Source organism: Rattus norvegicus, chromosome 7 (genome assembly GCF_036323735.1).
Source record: "Rattus norvegicus strain BN/NHsdMcwi chromosome 7, GRCr8, whole genome shotgun sequence".
Taxonomy (NCBI): domain Eukaryota; kingdom Metazoa; phylum Chordata; class Mammalia; order Rodentia; family Muridae; genus Rattus; species Rattus norvegicus.
In genome coordinates this window covers 115,457,484-115,478,099 of record NC_086025.1, presented here as the reverse complement: position 1 = coordinate 115,478,099, position 20,616 = coordinate 115,457,484, and the positions used below count along the sequence as shown (strand labels likewise).

The window sequence follows — 20,616 nt, the reverse complement described above, 5'->3', positions numbered from 1 at the left end:
AAGTTGAGGCAGGAGAATCAAATGCTCAATGCCTGGGCTATGTATGGAGACTAGGGTCTCCTCAAAAAGAAGAAAAAGAAAGAAAAGGGCATTGCATGCAGATCACCTCACAGCATATAATATAGAGAAGGTGATCAATAAAGGTTAGTGACATCATCGTGATGAATATATATAATCTAAAATTTAATCCATTCATCACACACAATAATTATATGATAATTTAAATATAATATATAATTAAACATTGCTCTTGGTTAGATCAAGGTGGACATTTGTCTTCCTTTATAAATATAATAAAATAAGACGTGGTCCTAAGCTGGGCACGGTGGTATGTATGCACCTGTGATCCCACATTCAGGAGGCCGAGGCAGGCAGATCTCCATGATTTCCAGGCCAGTCAAGGCTACACCGTGAAATCCTGTCTCCAAAACAAAACGTGGTTCTGCTATCACTCCTCAGTCTTAGGCATAGCACAAAAGATACGGTTTAACTGGCTTTTAACATGATAAAGAAAGCATGTTATGCACACGGTGTGAGATTGACTTCAGACACTGATACCAAGTCATGCACACAACTCAAAACCAGGCGGAAATACCAAATGCAGACACAGAATCTGTTTCCTTGATAAATTCATCAAAGAAATACGTGCTGTGTCTGAGAGTCTCCTAGAATGGGCCGTGGGATGGCTGGACGGGGAAGAGAAGGCTTTGAGCATAGAAGCCGAACTTGGGTCTCCGAAAGTGGAAGTTGTATGTTGTACAGTGTGCTAGAGCCTCGGGCCTATACTCTGGTTCCGCCAACTGTGGGACCTTAAGCAAACCTCTAGAGTTTAATTTTCCATCTACTCAGAGGACTAACTTAGCTCTGACAGAGTCTGGGGAGTCTGAGGGGTCTCAGGACCCCACAGCTATACGCTCACCTCTCTGTGACACTCATTCAGTAGGCACTGGATGGTCTGCTCCATATTGGGCTGAGTAGTGAGCTGGATAAGGACTGGAGAGGCACAACAGCGTTACAACCCAGAAGACAACCGCACAGCCATAACGGCATCATAGCCCCTGTACTCAAACCACAGGCATTGCAAATAGTATCAGCGCTCCTCTCTCCCACATTAAAGTGCACACGCCCATCTTCACCGCTTTGTATTAGCAGCTCCCATCTCAGGCTGTGTGAGGCGCAGTATGGAGGAGAGGCTGCTCATCACCCGTGATGTCCTGGATTCAACTCCGAGGAGGAGGAGGGGGAGGAGGGGAAGAGGGGGAGGAGGGGGAGGAGGGGGAGGAGGGAGAAGAGGAGGAAGAGGAGGAGGAGGAGGAAGAGGAGGAAGAAGAAGAGGAGGAGGAGGAGGAGGAGGAAGAAGAAAAAGGAGGGGGCTGGAGAGGTGGCTCAGCAGTTAAGAGCACTGACTGCTCTTCCAGAGGTCCTGAGTTCAGTTCCCAGCAACCACATGGTGGCTCATAACCATCTGAAGACAGCTACAATGTACTCATATATACAAATAAATAAAATATTAAAAAAAGAAAAAGAAGGAGGAAGAGGAGGAGGAGGTTAATATTCCAAGTCCCATTCTAAACCAATTAAATAAGAGTGTCTAAGCCTGAGTATCTTTCATTTTTATTTATTTATTGTCTACTTTGAGACAAGGTCTGATGTAGTCCAGGCTGGCCTTGAACCATTATGTAGCCGAGTTTGATCTTGAACCCTTGGTCCACCAGCCTCCACCTCCCCATATTCTGAGATTAGAGGCGTGTATCACCACAACTGGCCCCCAACATGTTCATGTTCTTAAACATGAACAAATGTAGGCATATATAGGTATGTCTAAATATATTTTATTTGCATTTTCTTATACATGTATATGTATGTACTTATTTATATATTTTTGCATTTTATATTTGTGTGTGTGTGTGTGTGTGTGTGTGTGTGCGCGCGCGCGAGTGCATGTAGGTCAACCTTTGAGAGTCAGTTCTCTTCCTCCATTATGAGTCCTAGGAATTGAGCTCAGGGTATTAGACTTTGATAGCACCTGTCCTTATTCTCTGAGCCATTTCATTGCCACCCCAAAACATTTTTCTTAATATAAAATGTGAGTACATTGCTGGAGTTCTCTCAGTAAAGCTACTATGAAGCCAGGGTTGGAAACTACTTTTTATTACCTGCTTTTTCCCTTCCTCAGAGTTTGCTCCTTTATATTTGAGAAAATATAATTATTTTTATTACATTTATTTTATTACAAGTATTTATATATTCTTATATATTATTATATCCAATATACCATATGTTATCTATTATACATACTATTTCTAATTATTATAATTATGTCATATATTATCTATATAATTATTTCTATCATAATCATAATTATCTTAAGATAATTATAAGTTGAGTTCCTGTGCTAATTATTAACATAATATCTCTCAGCTTCAAATCTATTTTGCTGTACAATTACTGAGATGTTCCTGCTATCACTTTTGAGAAGTATAGACTGGTTAGAAAAGCCACAGTATAGACTTACAGCCATTTCTGGAATGCTTTATCACTGTCAGAATAAAGAAGCAGTCTAAATCATCTTCCCTAAGGCCAGAAAGCAGCAGGAAGCAAACAGGAGCTGGGGAAAAGCATGAGCCCTCTCCATGCATCATTTAACCTCCCTTTAATGCCTCCCGAGACATTCCTGGTGCTCTGCTAACAGTTCTGGCCATTACACTGGCACCAGCTAGAAGTGAGTCACAGTCAGGGAGGCTATGAGTAAATATCCCCCCCCCCCCCCCAGTAAGGCTGGGAATGTGGCTCGCTTGGTAAAATGCTTGTACATGAAATCCAAGGTTCAGTTTTCAGGATCCCATAAAACTGGGTGTGGTGACACTCCCTAGAATCCCAGCATGAGGTGGGATCAGAAGCTCAAAGTCCTCCTCAGCTATAAGAGTTCAAGACCTTTGAGGGCTTCACAAGACCTTGTTTCAAAAGGAAAAAAAGAGGAAGGAAGAAAGAATAAAAAAAGAAAGGAAGAATTAAAAAGGAAGGAAAAATAAAAAAGGAAGAGAGGAAAAATAAAAAAGGAAGAAAAATTAAAAAGGAAGGAAAGAAGGAGGAAGAATTAAAAAGGAAGGAAAGGAGGAGGAAGAAAGGAGGAGGGAAGAATTAAAAAGGAACTTCCTCCAGAAGTCAGAATTTCAAGTAACACATATTTATCCAGATGTGTCGACATGTGCCTGGACAGACATGATCAGAAATAGACCCCAATCATGTTGATTTATGGGACGTTCAGCAATCATGTTCATTTATGGAATGTTCATGAACTTTGGAAAGTACATGAGCCAACGATCAAGCAATGGGGGTGGGAGGACCTTTCAGAATAGGCACAAGATGCGTGTTTCATGTGACTGCTTCCCAAGGAGCGTCTGCTACAAAGGAGGTTCTGAACACTCAAGGGGACAGAATGGCATTTGTGGGTATCCATCCTCCTCTTCCCTGAACCACCTGGGGTTCATTTAATAAACACATTCACAGCATGGCTGTGACGGAAGTGTGCTGATCATGGGCTTCTCCTCCTGAAGGCTGAGCTAATTACTGTTAGGACTGAATGCCTAACACACCAAGAGCAGGAGGATCTCTATGAGTCAAGGCCAGCCACAGCTATGTGGAGAGACCCTGTCTCAAAAACCAAATAAATAAACAAACAAACAAATGCATAAATGAGGGACTAGAGAGATGGCTAAGCAATTAAGAGCTCTTACCACTCTTCCAGAGAACCAGAGATTGGCTAGTACCACCAACACTGGGGAACTCACGATCATCTACAACCCCAGCTCCTGGAAGCGTGTGACACATACATGTACACACAAAGTTTTAAAACTAGAGAGACTGATTACATGGCTATACTGTGTACCACATGCATGCCTGGTGCCTGCAGAAGTCAGAAGAGGCCGCTGGATTCCCTGGAACTGGAATTACAGATGGCTGTGAGTCACCACGTAGGTGCTGGAACTGAACCCAGGCTCTCTGCATGGGCAGCATGTGCACTTAATCCCTGAGCCATCTCTCCAGCCCAGTTTCTTTGTTTGTTGGCTTCAAACTTGGTAGGTAGCCAAAGATGGCCTTGAATTGCTGATACTTCCGCCTCCACCTCCCAAGTGCTGAGATTATGGCCGTGAACTACCATACATGACTCAAAAACTAACAGTTTGATGGCAGGCTGGAGAGATGGCTCAGCGGTTAAGAGCATTGATTGCTCTTCCAAAAGTCCTGAGTCCAAATCTCAGCAAGCACGTGGTGGCTCACAACCATCTGTAATGGGATCTGATGCCCTCTTCTGCTGTGTCCGAAGACAGCTACAGTGTACTTATATACAATAAATAAATAAATCTTTAAAAAAAAAAAGTTTGATGGCAAATTAAAAAAGAAGGAAAAATAAAAAAGGAAGAGAGGAAAAATAAAAAAGGAAGAAAAAATTAAAAAGGAAGGAAAGAAGGAGGAAGGAAGAATTAAAAAGGAAGGAAAGGATTTATTTATTTACTTTATGTATATGACTGCACTGTAGCTGTCTCCAGACACACCAGAAGAGGGCATCAGTTCCCATTACAGATGGTTGTGAGCCACCTTGTGGTTGCTGGGGATTGAACTCAGGTCCTCTGGAAGAGCAGTCAGTGCTCTTAACCGCTGAGCCATCTCTCCAGCCATAATTCATTCTTTCTTTCTTTCTTTCTTTCTTTCTTTCTTTTTTTTTTTTAAGACAGGGTCTCTCTCTCTGTATTCCTGGCTGTCCTGGAACTCAATATGTAGACGAGGCTGGCTTCAAACCCTCAGACATCCTCCTGCCTCTACCACAGAATGCTGGGATTCATGGCACGTACCACCACCACCACGGTGCCCAGCACATCATCTGCTCCTCTGTAACAGCACACAATGACCCCCACTTATTTACCAGCCAATCTCCTCTGCAGATTGTAAACTCTTAGAAGGCATGGGCCACATCCTAGCCATCTCCATACCCCCAATGCTTAACGCAGAACTTAGCAAAAAGGTGATGCCCGAGAAGGAACAGAACTAGTTATGAACTCACTGACTTCCCTCCTATGTTTCTAAGTGGGCAATTTCACTAAAGCCTCTGGAGCCAGGGCTACAGTTCAGGCTAATCGTTCCCAGTTTGAGTGGTACACACAGCCTCAGCAGGAACATGTTACCTTCAATACAGAGGTCTGCCACACTCCCGTCTTCCACACTGCTTAACAGTCCTTGGAGCAGAGGGAGGCAAGAAAAGTGTAATTAACACACACAGTTTTACAAAGGCAAATATTCTAAACCCAGCAGTTTTAAACAATCTACTCTCAACAACACCCGGAGCTCTCAATGTCCAATCTAACTTCTAAATGACGACAATCGGAGTTCACGGCTGACAGACTGCTCTGGAGCCTGTGACACGTCTAAGGTTAAAAAGAAGATATTTTGGCAGTCTTCGTTTTCTTCCGAGGCCATCCGATCTCCCATTGGAGAGCCTCAACATTGGGACGGCACTCAATGCACGCTATCCGGCCTCCCTACAAGGACGAGGGCCACCCTGTACACCATAATCAAAAGAAGGAACCACCTCACTTTATACATGAAGAAACTAAGGAAGGAGAAGAAAAATGGCTTGATCAGATTATAACCAAGATGAGCCAACTCCATTCCAGGCCTCTCATCCGGAGCCGAAACTCAACTGCACAAGAGGATCCGCCCACTTCCTGTTATCTATCTTTCCACTTCACTAGCCTCTTAGATCTAATAAGGACCGTTACCATAAAATGATTCGTGTAGCTTAGGGGGCGTCCATATTGCTATGCTTATAACAAAAAACAACTTGCTAGTAAACTACCACGGTGATCCAAGATGTCTATGTCATCTAAGCCCTCCCAGGTTAAAACCTATGCTTTGCACGCACAATTCACGCCAGTCTCCCCCTCGAATCTCACCGAAAAGCACGCGTACAAAATGGATGCAGACTCTGGGGTCCTGAGCTACCAGCTGGGTGACCAAGGAGGTGTGCCTCACCAGGGCATCTTGGAAGCAGAACAGCACGTGCTTCTTGCGCACCAGCTCCGGGTGAATGAAGAGAAATAAATATTCAATAATAACCAAGGCAGGGAGGGTCACTCTAAACCCAAACAACTGTGATTCCCAAATATGACCACAACTCAGCGGTCACTTAAACTGTGAGGGAGCTGTCCTTCCTACAGGAAGGGTGGACACCATTTACACTAGGAAATTCATACATTTGTGCAGAAGCTGATGTTTCTATCTTACGTTTGTAGCACTTCACTTACAAATCACTCCTCTTCGCCAATCCCTTTGGAGGAAGGACATTCTTTTTTGTCTCATGGAGTCCAGACTGGCCTCAAACTCACTGTGTAGCTGAGGCTGGCTTTGAATTAATCACTCTTCCTCTAAGTCCTAAGTGTGTGCCACCAACACACCAGCCCAAGAAGCTGGTAAAGCTTCAAAACCAGATATGACCCCCATTTTTGTGGATGAGAAAAACAGAGGCTCAGAGGCTTTTCCAAGGTCTCTAAACAGGCATCAACTAAGGTCATTGCTCCTTCCACTCCCACCGTCTGGGGATATGATATTGGGAACTCTTATGAGCCTCAGCCATAGGCAGAGAAACACATCCTTCCATTCAATGTAAGCAAAGACCCTCACACTGGTCAGTTTCCAGTATAGTTCCTGCAAAAATGTTCAAGACAAACTCAAATCAAAAAAAGAAAGGGGTGGGCTGGAGAGATGGCTCAGCGGTTAAGAGCACCCAATTGCTCTTCTAGAGGTCATGAGTTCAATTCCCAGCAACCACATGGTGGCTTACAACCATCTGTAAAGAGATCTGATGCCCTCTTCTGGTGTATCTGAAGACAGCTACAGTGTACTTATATATAATAAATAAATAAATCTTAAAAAAAAAGAAAGAAAGAAAGAAAGGGGCATGGTAATGTGAGCCTCTAATTCCAGCATTTGGATGGCAGAGGCAGGTGGATCTCTGTGAAGCCAAAACTACTCTGGGGCATCTAGTGAGGTCCCCAACAAGCAACTCTGCTAAAGCGAATGTAGAGAGATCTATCAAGAACGACTTCCCATGCACCCCACTTCTGCGTGCCAGGAACCTCTCTGCCTGTCATCCCTGACATCACAAAAATCAAAAACAGCCTCTCCCCCATTTTTTTTCCGCTAGGGCTAAAAGGGAGTGGGTGGAGAAGCCGGGCTGGGGCTCAATTCCCAGAGGAGAGCAAACAGAGAGGCTGGTGGGGGGTAGGGAACAGAGAAGGGAATGTGGGACCCTGAGCCCTGGAGGTGCCCTGGGGCTCCTCTAGACTCAATGCACCTAGGAACAGGCTCACTAGAGACTAAGTAGGCGACGGGCAGAGCCCGCTGAAGGGTAGGGCGAAGAGGTTAGGGCAGAGGGCCGCAGGAGAAACTAAAGAGTAGGGGGCAGCAATGGCCGCTGCAGCTGGGAGAAGGGCGAGCCTTGGGAAAGCGGGTCAGGTTTGGGTTTGGTTTCAGGAAAGGTGTGCCTGGTTCAAAGGAGCTGGCTTGCTGAGGAGGGTGAGGGAAATGGCCGCGCCAGGTTCTTGTGGGGAGGGAGGGTTTAGGTCGCACCGACACGCCGGGCTCCGGCAGCAGCTCCAATGCGCAGGCCAGGCAGACGTGAGGGGACACCGGCAGCAACCAGCGCGGATCGTGCCGGTGATGAGTCCTCTCCAGGAGCAGCACGGCTTCTTCATCTCTCCCGAACGCAGAATGGTCAGCAGCCTTCATCTGCCCCACTGCCACCTCCTCGCTTCAGCTCTGTAGCGCAAGTTTTCCCGCGCCGCTTTTGCGCAAGCGCAGTTGGAAGGGAGCGCGGAGCACACGTGGAGCCTCGACGCTGCAGCCAGCGGGCGAGCAGCCACTGCAAAGGCCAGTGTTGTAGGCTAGGATTGTGGATTGTGTGCAACTAAACCCAAAAGGACTGTGCGTAGACCTCATCAGGAATTTGTACTCGATGCATTTATAAAGTAAGTGCAGATTTGGTAAAGGAAGGAAAAAATTGCTATTATTTGCTCTTTTTTGACTGATTTTTTTATATATGGGTGTTAACCTGTGTGTATGCATGGACACCATTTGAGTGCCTGGTGTCTGCAGAGGTCAGAAGAGGGAGTCAGATCCCCTGGAGCTAGAGTTGGGGAGGCCTAGAATCACCATTCGGGTGCTGGGAACCGAAACCAACAACAAACACTCTTAACCGCTGAGCCATCTCCCATCTGTTTGTCTTGAGTTAAGTTCTGATGTAGTTCAGGCTGGTCTCGAACATGATATGAGGCTGGGGATGACTTTAAATTCCTGCTTCTCCCAAGAATGGCACAGGACGATCCATCATTTCCACCATACCCCAATTGTTGGACGTCAATAGTGCCAAATCACTTGAGGAGGGGAGGTTACATAAGGCACGAACACCAGAAGGTAGAGATCACTGGAAACTGTTTTACATGCTTACCACAGTGTGAATGCTGTGGTAGAGGTAGAAAGATACATTGTTAGAGGAACAATCTGTCGGCAACGGTGGAAAAAAAAAACAAACAGAACGTATATTAAAACTTAGCTGGGTGGGGTTGGGGATTTAGCTCAGTGGTAGAGCACTTGCCTAGCAAGCACAAGGCCCTGGGTTCGGTCCCCAGCTCCAAAAAACAAAAAACAAAAAACAAACAAACAAAAAAAAAACTTAGCTGGGTGACATGATTAATGGGAGGTTTTTTTTTTTTGTTGTTGTTGTTTGTTTGCTTGTTTTTATGAGATAAACTGGGCTGCACCCTGGCTTCCCGCCCGGATGCCTTGGAGCACAGCCAGCAAGTCTGCTCGGTGGGTGCAAACAGCAGTCTTTAATGGAGGTCCTCTCAGGATCTAGGATGATTGCTGTGGTTCTCAGTCTCCAGTGTACTCAGGCACCACTGGTATACTGTTGGGAATGGAGGTCCCTTACCCACACTTCCCTTAGGGCATGCCAGGCAGAAACAGGAAGGCTGAGCCCAGGGCCGGAGGCAGAACTTGGTTTGGTTCCAAGTGAGTTCAGAGAGCATTCAGAGGAGCTGGAAAAGAGAAGACCTCCTCCTCACAGCAGTCCTTGATGACGAGATGGTTCTTACTTGTTCAAACTGCTTTATTTAACAATGGATGTGAACACATACACCTTATCCAAGGTGAACCAGGGATTAAATACCTAATTTCAGGAAGGAATGTCTAGGAAGTGAAAGCTCGTTGGCTGAACGCTCAGGACTTATCTAGATACCTCCTGGAGAACTCGGGTTTTTATGCTAAGTGACTGTTGCCATGGTCCTCAGTGGGGAGTCATGGTTACTTGTTCCAGAGCAGGTAGTAGTAGCCCCATTCCTCTGGTCCTCAATTCCAAGGTTTGTAGGGTTTGGACTCACTCAACCTTACCCGTTCTTCTGTCCGGTGGCACTGTCCTTTTGCCCCACAGGTAGAGGACTCAGTGCACTTGAGAATGACCTTGAATTCCTGAGCCTCAGGCCTCCGCCTCCCAAATGCTGAAATTACTAATTGCTGGATTTCCCAAGTGATCTTTAATCAAGACGTATGGCTATATAATGAATCAAGCTAGTAGAGGTTAAAGATAGCTCAGCGGTACAGCCCTCACTTAGCACGCACAAGGGAAAGCATCATAAGATTTTCTCTGAAGATTCACACTTAATTAGCTCAGGAATGCCCCATAGTGAGCTAACACAGCAAATAATTGTGGTGGGCAATATTATAGAACTGAGGCAATGTAGACTGGTTTTTCCATGAAGTTTGTTCACGGGCAGTGAAACTCCAAGATTGAACACCCCCGCCTTCCCCACTTTTTAAGGACAGGGCCTCATTATGTAGTCAGGCTGGCCTGGCACTCAGAGATCTGCCTGCCTCCCCGTCCTGAGTTCTAGAGTTAAAGGTGTGTTCTACCACTACATACATCTATTTTTAAAATATTTTAGTAATTCTGAGAATTTCGTAGTGTCTTTTAAAACAATTTGTCTATCTGTGTGTTCCCCCAAACCTACGTAGGAAAACTGTTGTGGGAATGTTTGGAGAATTAGCACTCTGACACCAACGAGAGTGGAAAAGAGATGTCACCGGTGGACCGAAGCCAGGTCAGCTCCTGAAAGGCTTCTGTGCTGGATCCCAAGAGAGATTTTACACAAGTGTTTGTGAGAGGTCAGCAAGTTAAGGACAACCAACCACTGTTTCAGCTATTCCTACAGGTCATTTTGTCCCAGGGAGCAAGTGAAGTCTTGCTTGGCTAACAGGCAGTGCAGACAGGGCTTTAACTAAATCACCAAGTCCCTGAGGATTGGTCCTTTCTATCTTATTCTACTTTCCTACCACGTGCATATAGGAGTCCACAGAGGTCAGAAGAGGCATTAAGTGACCCAGAACTATATGCACTGCCTGATAGAGACTAAGCTGGCCTCAAACTCACAAAGATCTGCTTGCTTCTGGGTCTCCAGGGCTGAGATTAAAGACATGCATCACCATTCCTGGCTCTGTGATGTTTCGTTTTTAAATAACTCCTTGATTCCAGTTGATTCTGCCCGTATACCCCTTGGTCTGGGGCCATCCACTAGAAAGTGCCTGACCTCTCAGGAGCTACCTCTCAGGAACTGACTCTTCCCTCCCACAGAAACCATCAAGTACCCATAGCCCTCAGGAATGGAGGGGTGCGTGAATGCCTTCCCATGCCATGCTGGGATGTAGATCGGCTTGATCTTGCACAGGTCTTGTAGAGGCAATCACAGCTGCTGTGAGTTTATGAGTATAGTATCCTGTCAGATCCAGAAAACACCTTTTTCTCTGGTCCTTCTCAATTTCTGGCCTTACAATCTTTGTTTCCTCTTGCTTGATGGTTTCTCAGCCTTTATAAATGTCCCTTCTTTGTATTAATGAGTCTGGATAACATTGTATGTTATGGTTTGTATATGCTTGGCCCAGGGAGTGACACTATTAGAAGGTGTGCTGGAGTTAGGTGTGGCCCTGTTGGAGTAGGTGTGTCACTGTGGATGTGGGCTTTGAGACCCTCATCCTAGCTGCCTGGAAGTCAGTATTCTGGTAGCAGCTTTCAGATGAAGATGTAGAACTCAGCTCCTCCCGCACCACAGCTGCCTGGATGCTGCCATGCTCCTGCCTTGATGATACTGGACTGAACCTCTGAACCTGTAAGCCAGCCCCAATTAAATGTTGTCCTTTTTAAGACTTGCCTTGGTCATGGTCTCTGTTCACAGCAATAAACTGTGACAAGAAGAGCACTACCCACCCTCCAGACATCTGGGGCTGGATATCCTGGTTCATTCAGAATTAGTTTGGGAATGGGGTAAGTCAACGTCATGAAGAGAAAAAAAAAAAAAAAACCCAATGTAATTCATCATGAGACCTGGGAGCCTGGGGGAAAGGGCTGAGAAGGTGGGGGTTGGGAGTAGACGACACTGGATTGCCCTACATTCTGCTAACCTTCAAAACTACAGTATAGAAGTGGTGTCTTTGGGGTTGGGGATTTGGCTCAGTGGTAGAGCGCTTGCCTAGCAAGCACAAGGCCCTGGGTTCGGTCCTCAGCTCCGGGAAAAAAAAAGAAAAAACAAACAAACAAACAAAAAAAAAGTGGTGTCTTTGCTGTCCTCAGAGAACCCCAAATCCCAAAAGAGAACAGTCAGACAACGTACCAAAGGATCCAAATAACCAATTTTATTAGAGGCTCTGAGATTATGCAGGTCACTCTCATTGAGCCTTCTCTGACATGTCCTAAGGACTTTGGGCCTGCGGGCTACTTTTTAAGGCCATACTGTCTGAGAAAATATCTCAAGTGCCTCATAAAACCAAACTTTTGAGAGACGGCTGGGTTTTGTGGTGCCCCCTTCGACTTCTCAGGTGCCTCCTGTTCCTGGTAGCTCTCCATCTTAGGAACAGTTATTCCTGTACAAGAATGTCCTGGTGGTTCCAGGTCCTTCTCCAAAGCTGTGAGGAATCTGCTGCTGGCCTCCTCTCTATATGGAGCCCCCACATTGCTAGGTTGGGTAGGATTCCTCGGGGTGAGAAAGGGGGTTGAGTGCTGGGGCTTAGCCAGCTGTGTAGACCACGGCGTCTTGTTCCAGATGGTCATGCTCAGTCTGGTTGCAGCAGAGTGGATGCTCCCTTTGAAGCTGGAGGTATGTGGAGAACTGGCTCGTTTTCGGTCCTCTGCAGGCCCCGCGCTTCCACTTCTTCCGCATGTGGGGGGTTGACACTTGACAGTGGGGAGCTCAGAGGCTTCCCTTGGTATGCATTCCTTTTTCCGGAGGTTGTATCCTCCTGGACAGGATGAGGCTGTCGCTTTCTCTTCCACATGGGAGGCTCCAGGCCTAGCCATTCTTCTGCTTCTGCTGTTCTCAATGGAAAGCTCTGGGACTGCTCCTGGGTTATGCCAGCTCCTAGACTCTACTGTGGGCCTGAGATTCCTGGGAGCAGGGACTTTGGCCTTAGTGGCCGCTTCCTGGATCTGTGGTTCTCTTGCTCCCCCTGGTGGCCTTATTCTCCTGGGTTTCTTAGGTGGAATGGAACTGCCCATTGGCTCTGATTCGGTTGGTCTACGCTTCTCAAGAGTCTGGACTTGGGTACAAAGTTTAGAGCTTTTTTTTTCAAGAACTGGACGGCTTCGAGAGCTGGCTGGAGACCCAAGGCCTAACAGGGATGCCTGGGACGCACAATGTCGTTCCTGCTGCCTTTGGCGTTCCTGGTCTGGGCGTAATCCAGGCAGCCTCGCTCCAGCCCGCGGCAATGAGCAAGATTCTAAGAAGTGAAAAAGCAAGTAAGACTCCAGGATTCGTCGAGGGAGGCCCCATCTCAGATGTGCAATCCTCCTCTTCATGAGGGATTCCAGGAGCAGTTGTTTGCTCTTCTTGAGGACTGGCCATTTGTGAGGGGTGGTGAGTGCAACTGGTAGGCATGCTAGAGCTGGGGCAGCTTGGGAGACTTGGGGACATAGGAGAGAGGGAAAGACAGAGGATGCTGGAGACTGTGGATACGGGTGCTGGCAGGTCGAGCTGGAAGCCTTTTCTGGATCCATCCTTTTGTCCTTTTCTTGTCTTTGAGATCCAGGTTTGACCCTCTGGGTCCTTTCACTGACCTTACGTCTGTGCTTCCAGGCAGGAGCTGTGCCCTGGCTACTTAGATGTCCTTCAGAACAAGGAGCAGAGTCTACACCATTTCCAGCCACTGGTTGCTTGTGTCTGGGGGTTCCATATCCGGAAGTGAGAGAGGCCGGCTGAGCCAAGCTGCACTTCCGGCTTGTGAACCCCACTCTCCCAGAAGAGCCATTTGGGGGACTGGCCCTGACAGCATCCTTCCTGCTGACCCGGTCTCCTCTCCTGGATGGATGAGGCAGTTTAGAATCCCCAGCTCTGCAATTTCTCGGGACCCCAACATCCTGGATTTCTGTAGCAGTGTCTCTGCGCTTGCTCTGGGTTCTTTGCCCCCGTGTCTGAATCTTTTCATTGGTTTCACACCCAGACTGTCTCTGATCGTCTCGCACAGAGCTTTGGGTCTCTGAGCCATCCTCTCCTGCGAAGCCTCTCAGGTTTCTCTTCCCTTGTTTTTTAATTTCTACATCATTCCCATCTCTAAAATTCTTCTGGTTCCTCCACTCTAACCTGTAGATCTTACCATCAACTTCACCTAACCGCCTCTGATCCTTTCTCGCGGGTCCCTGCATCTTTCTACCATTCTCTCTTTCAGCCTCTCTCCAGTTTTTCTTCTCCAGTGCCCCATTTTCTGAAGTGTTCTCTCCTTTGGCCTGTTCCCAGCTCCTCCGTCTTGCAGAACAGCTCCCTCTAGCGTCAGCCGGCTGTCCCTGGTTCTTGCTCTCAGGTCTCTGGGCCTTTATATTATCATCTCCAGGTTCTTTTCTCTTCTCTGGGGCCTGAGCCTCTGTACCATCCTCACTGCCCACCTCCTTCTGGTTCTTTAACTCTGATGAATGGGTGTTTGTATCCGCATCAACTAACCGGCTCTGGCTTTCTTCCATGGCTGCCTTGGTCTCTGTACCTTCCTCCCCTTCAGCTCCACTCACGATTCTCATCCCTTCTATTGAAACTTCTGTGCCTTCCTCACCATCAACCTCCTCAGCTTCCTCGAATCCTAATGCATGGGTCGTATCACCTTTCTTACTTGTTAGCTCCTCCCAGTTCTCTGCCTCAGATGTCTGGTTATTGATATGCTCGTGGCCTCCAACTTGCTTCTGATTCTTCCGTTTTGGTCCATGAATCATTTTATGGCGTTCACTCCCTAACTGACCCTGATTTTCTTCCCCAAGTTTCTGGGTCTGCGCTTCATCGGTGCCGTTAACCCCTCTCAGGTTTCTCATCCCTCGTGCCAGAGTGTCTGTTCCGTTTTCCTCTTCAGTATTTTCCTCATCCTTGCTCTGCACTGTGTAAGTCTGCAAGTCAGGTCCACTGGATTGAGCCTGCTCCTCGGCCTTGGGTGTCACCAGATTTGCTGCATCGGCATCTCCACCTTCTCGTCGGTCACTTTCCAGTGACAGGATGTCTACAGCACGTTCTCCTCCCACCAGACTCTGGTGTCCCCAGCATGGTATCGTGAGTCCTTTGTCTACTGCCATCAGCATGAGCCTCTGACTGCCCCACCATGGGGCCTGGATCACTACCCAGTCCTCTTCTCTTACCTCCCTAAGCTTCCTCATCCCCAATTCAACTTCCTGTCTTGACAGATTCTGGTTCTCTCCCTTAGATGCTTGGGTCTTCCCGTCGTTCTCCCTTCTGCTCTGTCCTCCACGCTCCCCAGCTGGAGTCTGGACCTCGTCCTCAGTTCTAATGCATCCCTGTTTCTCCCACCCCGGGGCCTGGGTCTCTTCTTTGTCCTGCTGTCTGAATTCTCCCAGAGCCTCCCTTCCAGATGTCTGGATTTCCCCACCATCCTCATTTCCAATCTGGTCCTTGTTTCTTCCTTCCTCTGCCTCAGTTTCTGTCCCTGTATTGCCTCCAATCTGGTCTTGTGTCCTCCACTCTAGCGTTTGGGAATTCTCAGCAGCCCTACTTCCAGCCCAGCCCTGAGTTTCCAATCCTTGGACCTTGACCTCTGCCTCTTCCTTCCCGCTGGCTCCTTCCTCATTCCTCTTCCCCAGTGCTGGAGTCTCCACAGCATCCACAGAGCGGCCGCCCCACTGTGGTGTCTGAGTTGCTGTGTCAGTTGTACATCTGAACTGTTCTTGGTTCTCTCCCATATGAACCTGGGAAGGAGGTTTCTTATCGCCAGGCTCCCTCTGAGTTTTCCTCCCTACTTTCTCAGTTTGTTCTCTATCTGCAGTCCTCACCTGGTCTTGCCCGTCCCACCCTGGCACTGAGACCTCTCCATCAGTTTCCCTTCTTTCTTGCCTCTGGTTTCTGTACCTCAGCCCTTTCACCTCTCCATCTTCCTCCACTCCAGAGTCTATTGGGCGGAAGACTCCAGATGCTCGCACTTCCTGAGCGCCATCCCTTCTGTTCTCTCTCCTGTTTAGATACTGCAGAGCAACTTCCCTGTACTCTCTGCCTGCAGTCTGGGTTTTACCCCGTGGTACTAAGGGACCCAGTGGGCTCTCCAAGCACGCCTTCATGGGCACTTCCAATTGTTGGTTAAGAGGATCAGGCAGAAGCTCCCTGAGGCAGAAGTCTGGGCTCTGAGCTGGGGGGACGTTTGGAAGAGAGAAGGCTAAAGTTGTGGAGGTGTACCTCAGGCTAACAGGCTCTACTGGCACCAGCTTCTGAGAAGGAGCCAGCAGCCGTTCCATTCTTTGGCAAACAGTCAAGGAAGGGTGGGCCTCGCTATTCCTGGGATACCAGGGTAATGGCCACGCTTCCCAAGAACTGCCCTGAGGGAGGAGACAAGTGTTTGAAAAGGAAGAGGAACAAAAGATGGGCTCAGTGGAGGTGTGGACATCCCAAGGCAGGTCTTCACATGGCTTCTGTGGAGACAGCAGGTACTGGGTGTCCCACTGTTGTCTGACACGCCTCTGGTATCCCCATCTCGGCCTCTGTATCCACTGCTGGATGTGAACATCCAGGCCCCTGGTTTTTCCGTGAGTGAAGAATTGGGGAATCACCTCAAAGAAAGGGTCCTGGGTGGGAGACAACACTGTCCGTCTCTGTGGTGGCACCTGTGAAGTAAGTAAGAGCTGAAAAGCAGAGTTCTGCACACGATTTATCTCCTGCATTTCCTACAGATAGGACCAAAGGTCCCACTCTCCCTTAGCACGGGCGGGTGGAGGTGCCTATGCTAAGAAAAAAAAATCATTCCCTCCAGAAATACTGAGGAGTTGCTCTGAGCCAGGAACTGTTCTGCGTGCTGGGTATCAATATGAACAAGGTAAAGTCCTTGCTGGGAGCTATGCTGTAGACAGAAGATAATAACCAAATGTATACCAACTGGGCTAAGGATGTAGCTTAATTCATGGAGTGTTTGCCCAGTATGGAAACAATCCATTTCAATAATCTCTGTAGACAAAGGAGGCTCAGGAGTTCAAGGTCATCCTTGGCTACATAGCAAGTTAGAGGCTAGCCTGGGCTACATGAAACCCTATCTTAAATAAAACAAAATCCTTAAAGGACACCAAAAAGCATTTGATGGAAATAAATCCCAATGAAGAGCTAGCGTTAACTCCACTAGACAGTAGAGTCAAGGAAGGGTGGAGGAGGTGACCTGTCTGGAAACTGAATGAAGTGAGGTGCAGGCCAGGTGACAGGAGTAAAATAGGCAGAGGAGACATTAAGTATGAACGCCCTAAGAACAGCACAGCCGAGACCATGTCCACGGGAACAGCAAGGAAGCCCAGGTGAGAGCTTGATGTGGTTCAATGTGTGACATGATGTCTAGCTTGTGAGGCGGCCCTGGGCTCTACTCCCACCCTTAAAAAACAGAGAAGAGGAAGAGGGGAACAAGGAAGAAGAGAAAAGAAGAAGGGAAGGAGGGGGAAGAGGGGAGGAGGGGGGAAGGGGAGGAGGGGGAGGGGGAAGAGAGGGAGGAGGGGAAAAGGGAAGGATAGGGAAGAGGGGGTAGGAGGAGGAGGGGAGAAGGAGGAAGAGGAAGTTGAGGAGGAGGGGGAGGAGGAGGGGGAGGGGGGAGAAGAAGGAGTGCCCATATGGTCAGAATGGAGCCAGCAACAAGAACAGTGAAGCCTGGGTCTGAGAGAAATACAGGGTAGATCCTATCAGGTCTTGGAATTGAGGCAGGAGTTTTAGTAGAGAGTGGACTCCCAGAAACCACTACATGGTTTTATGTAGCAAATTGCAAATCGGTTCTTAAAATATGCCTGGCTCACAAGCGGTTTGACTTAAGCTCTGTGTAGAATTCTTGCCATGTGATTTCACACAGGTCTACTGATTTCACATAGGTCCGAGTGTGTCTGTTAAATCAACCATGCGTGTACATCTTGGGGCTTTGGGGAATTTTTTTCACTGCTGGAATTTGAACCCAGAGTCTTCTAGTACTTGGGTTTTGGTCTGGGCTTTTGAGGGGTGGTTCTTTTGTTTTTGTTTGTTTGTTTGTTTGTTTGTTTGTTTGGTTGGTTGGTTGGTTGGTTGATTGTATGGTTGGTTGGTTGGCTGGTTGGTTGTATGGTTGGTTGGTTGTATGGTTGGTTGGTTGGCTGGCTGGTGTGCAGCTGAGGCCTAAGGCTTGAGACAAAGTCTCATCCTAGTGCTTCTCCTGAAGCAGTGCTCTGAGTCCTAAGTCCTGGGATTACAGGCATAGGCCACCATACCCAGGTTTCTTTTTTCTTTTCTTTCTTTCTTTCTTTTTTTTTTTTAAATAGCATCTCTCTATATAGCTCTGGCTGTCTTAGAATTCATTATATAAACTAAGCTGTCCTTAAACGCACAGAGATCCGCCTGCCCCTGCCTTCTGAGTGTTGGAATTAAATGGGTCCACCCCACACTCAGCCTCATGACCAGTTTTTATTGCTAGTGTTTAAAGCCAAGGCCTACTACATATTAGATAAGCATTCTAGACTTAAGCCACACTCGTCACTTGATGCTCTGATTGTTTAACTTTCCTTTTATATCCTTTGAAACAGTTATCTAGCCCTGACTGGCTGGGAACTAGATATGTAGACCAGGATGGCTTCAAACATGGGACCATCTCCCTGCCTCTGCTTCCTGAATGTTGGGATTATAAGCTTGTACCTTATTTGTGCTTCTTTTTCTATACATAATTTGTGTGTGTGTGTGTGTGTGTGTGTGTGTGTGTGCGCATACACACACTCCACAAGCCTCCGTGTGTATACAATGGCATAGGTGTGGAGGTCAGAGGACAGTTTGTGGGAATTTCTCTTTCTACCATGTGGGTTCAGGGGATAAAAGCCATGTGACTTGGCAGCAATCAGTCTTAACCACTGAGCTCTCTTGATAGCCCCTGACAGTGTTTCTTTCTTTCTTTTTTTTTTTTTTTTTTTTTTTTTGGTTCTTTTTTTTCGGAGCTGGGGACCGAACCCAGGGCCTTGCGCTTCCTAGGCAAGCGCTCTACCACTGAGCTAAATCACCAACCCCATACTCTTTAAAAGGAAAGGGAAGGTTACACCAAGCAAAAGCAGACAGCCGTTACCGTGATGCAGAGCCCAGGTGCTGTAGTAAGGTTTTTGGAAGTCACCAGATGTGAGAGATGGTGTCCAAGCAGGGCTCCTAAAACTTACGAGTGGGTTAAGGTTGAGGAGCGAGGGAGAGATGCGTCATCTAGAGCAGCCCTGGGTTTCAGGCCTGGATGGTGCTCTTTAGTTCACCTCCGATACACAGAGAACACGGTCCATGTGGCAAGTGGCTGAGAACCGTGATGCTGAGGAAGTGGCCCCCTTACCTTAGTGACGTTCCTCTTCCTGGTCCTGGAGAGCTGGTACCAATACTGCTGGATCTGCCAGATCAGAAAGAGGCAGAAGACAAGCAGATTGCCGCAGCACCGGGGGTCCTTGCAGCTCTGATCCTGAGACAGTAGGCTCCTCACTGGCTCCCACTCAGGGCCCTGGAATGGACCTACCACAGCACAAGCCCCCAGAAGTGGTAGCAACATGGTAAAGCTTAGGTCAGGTAGATGGTGTTTGGGGAGTGGGGAGGAAACATGGGCTGGCTCAGGAAGTTTGGGGTGGGGTACTCCTTACTTCATAATGCCTATGTCAGTGAGGCCACCTCACAATGGAGCCTGCCTGCTGCTACGCTTTCAGCTCTAGCTAGCAGGCCCTTGCTGGAGGAAACCTCTTCCAGGAGCTCTAAGCTGCTGTGTTTTGCCTCTGCTGTGGTCAGATGGCTGGATAGCAGGTTGGGTACAAATGAGGCCTGCTCCACTTGCCCTGACCTTGGCCCGAACTTACTCCCAGGACAATGAGGGAAGTCTCATCCTTGACTCGGGGCCATAAATCTCTGCCCAAGTCATGACTGGTAAATAGGTTAGGATGGTCTCTTGGCCTCTCGAGAAATGGAAGACCAGATAGAAGACTGAGTTTAAAGGAGCTCAGTGGAGATAGTAGACGCCTGCCCCATTGGTGGGTGGTTGGGTGCATTTGGACAGAAGGAATAGCTTCTAAGGTTCTACATCAGGACAGGACAACTAACTGGCAACAATTATATTCAAAATGTTTGTTCGTTTGTTTCTGTTACTTGATTTTGAGACAGGATCTCTTTATAAAGCCCAGGCGGACCTAGAACTCACATAAATCCTCCTGTCTCAGCCTGAGTGCTGGGATTACAGGCATTCATTACCCCTAGCTGGTCTGGGACTCACTATGTAAATCTGTAGGTTGATGTCTATATGCACATGAGGGCTGGCACAAGTTAAGGTGAGACCCGTAATTGGACAGTAAAAAGTAAGGCCGGGGGCTGGGGATTTAGCTCAGTGGTAGAGCGCTTGCCTAGGAAGTGCAAGGCCCTGGGTTCGGTCCCCAGCTCCGGGGGGAAAAAAAAAAAAAAAAAAAAGTAAGGCCGGGACAACGTTTTTTGTAAGGCAGAGTGGGGGAGGGAAAAGGGGAGGGGGGAGGGAAAAGGGGAGGGGAGGGGAGGGGAGGGGAGGGGAGGGGAGGGGAGGGGAGGGGAGGGGAGGGGAGGGGGAGAGGGGAACCAAGATGGAGGCAGAGAAGGACGACCCAGATCCACGTGGTCTTAAATGGTCACAGGTAGTTATGAATATTTCTTAAGGGATAAGTTTTTATAGGTCAATTCATCTTATTTAGGTGGGCGGTTTATATCATTATCAATGGGCTCTGAGTTTATTGTGCGGGCGTTTTGTATAAATCTGATTGTTAAATTATAAACATCTGGTGTTTTGATCTTAACGGGTTGCTGGGAGTTGATACTATAGCCATTCGGGGCGGTTGCTGGGATCGTGGGCAGAGTCAGCAGCAGAGAGCTGCGAGAAGACAACTGCCCTGGGACCAGAGCAGGTCACAGAGCCGCGGGGGACCAGCCGCTGCTAGAACCTCCGGAGTCCTGATTTTACCAGGTTGCTGGGAGTGTGAGCAAAGTTTGAGGCAGAGAGCCAGTTAGGAGAGGGCAGCCACCGCAGGCCGCTAGCATCAGGGGCAGAGAGACCGCCGGGGGGGGGGGGGGGGGACAGAGA

General features: G+C 47.9%; 2 protein-coding genes across 2 annotated transcripts in view; both read right to left on the bottom strand.

Annotated features, from left to right (window-relative positions):
- The window catches only part of Mei1 (meiotic double-stranded break formation protein 1), a 53,363-nt gene extending 45,519 nt beyond the window's left edge, over positions 1-7,844 (bottom strand). The window contains exons 1-4 of the mRNA NM_001130555.1: positions 7,627-7,844; positions 5,952-6,075; positions 5,184-5,234; positions 920-993 (exon numbers count right to left, since the gene is read on the bottom strand). Coding sequence (NP_001124027.1) covers positions 920-993; positions 5,184-5,234; positions 5,952-6,075; positions 7,627-7,785 — 408 coding nt within the window. The 5' untranslated portion in view covers positions 7,786-7,844. The remainder of the gene's footprint in view (positions 1-919; positions 994-5,183; positions 5,235-5,951; positions 6,076-7,626) is intronic.
- A 3,877-nt stretch (positions 7,845-11,721) lies between these two features.
- On the bottom strand, positions 11,722-19,114 carry LOC100362109 (hypothetical protein). The gene is made up of 2 exons (NM_001409219.1): positions 18,868-19,114; positions 11,722-16,177 (listed from the first exon to the last, which is right to left on the bottom strand). Exons 1-2 carry the CDS (start codon positions 19,075-19,077, stop codon positions 11,816-11,818), a joined length of 4,572 nt encoding a protein of 1,523 aa, NP_001396148.1. The 5' UTR covers positions 19,078-19,114; the 3' UTR covers positions 11,722-11,815.
- Between the last annotated feature and the right edge of the window lie 1,502 nt (positions 19,115-20,616).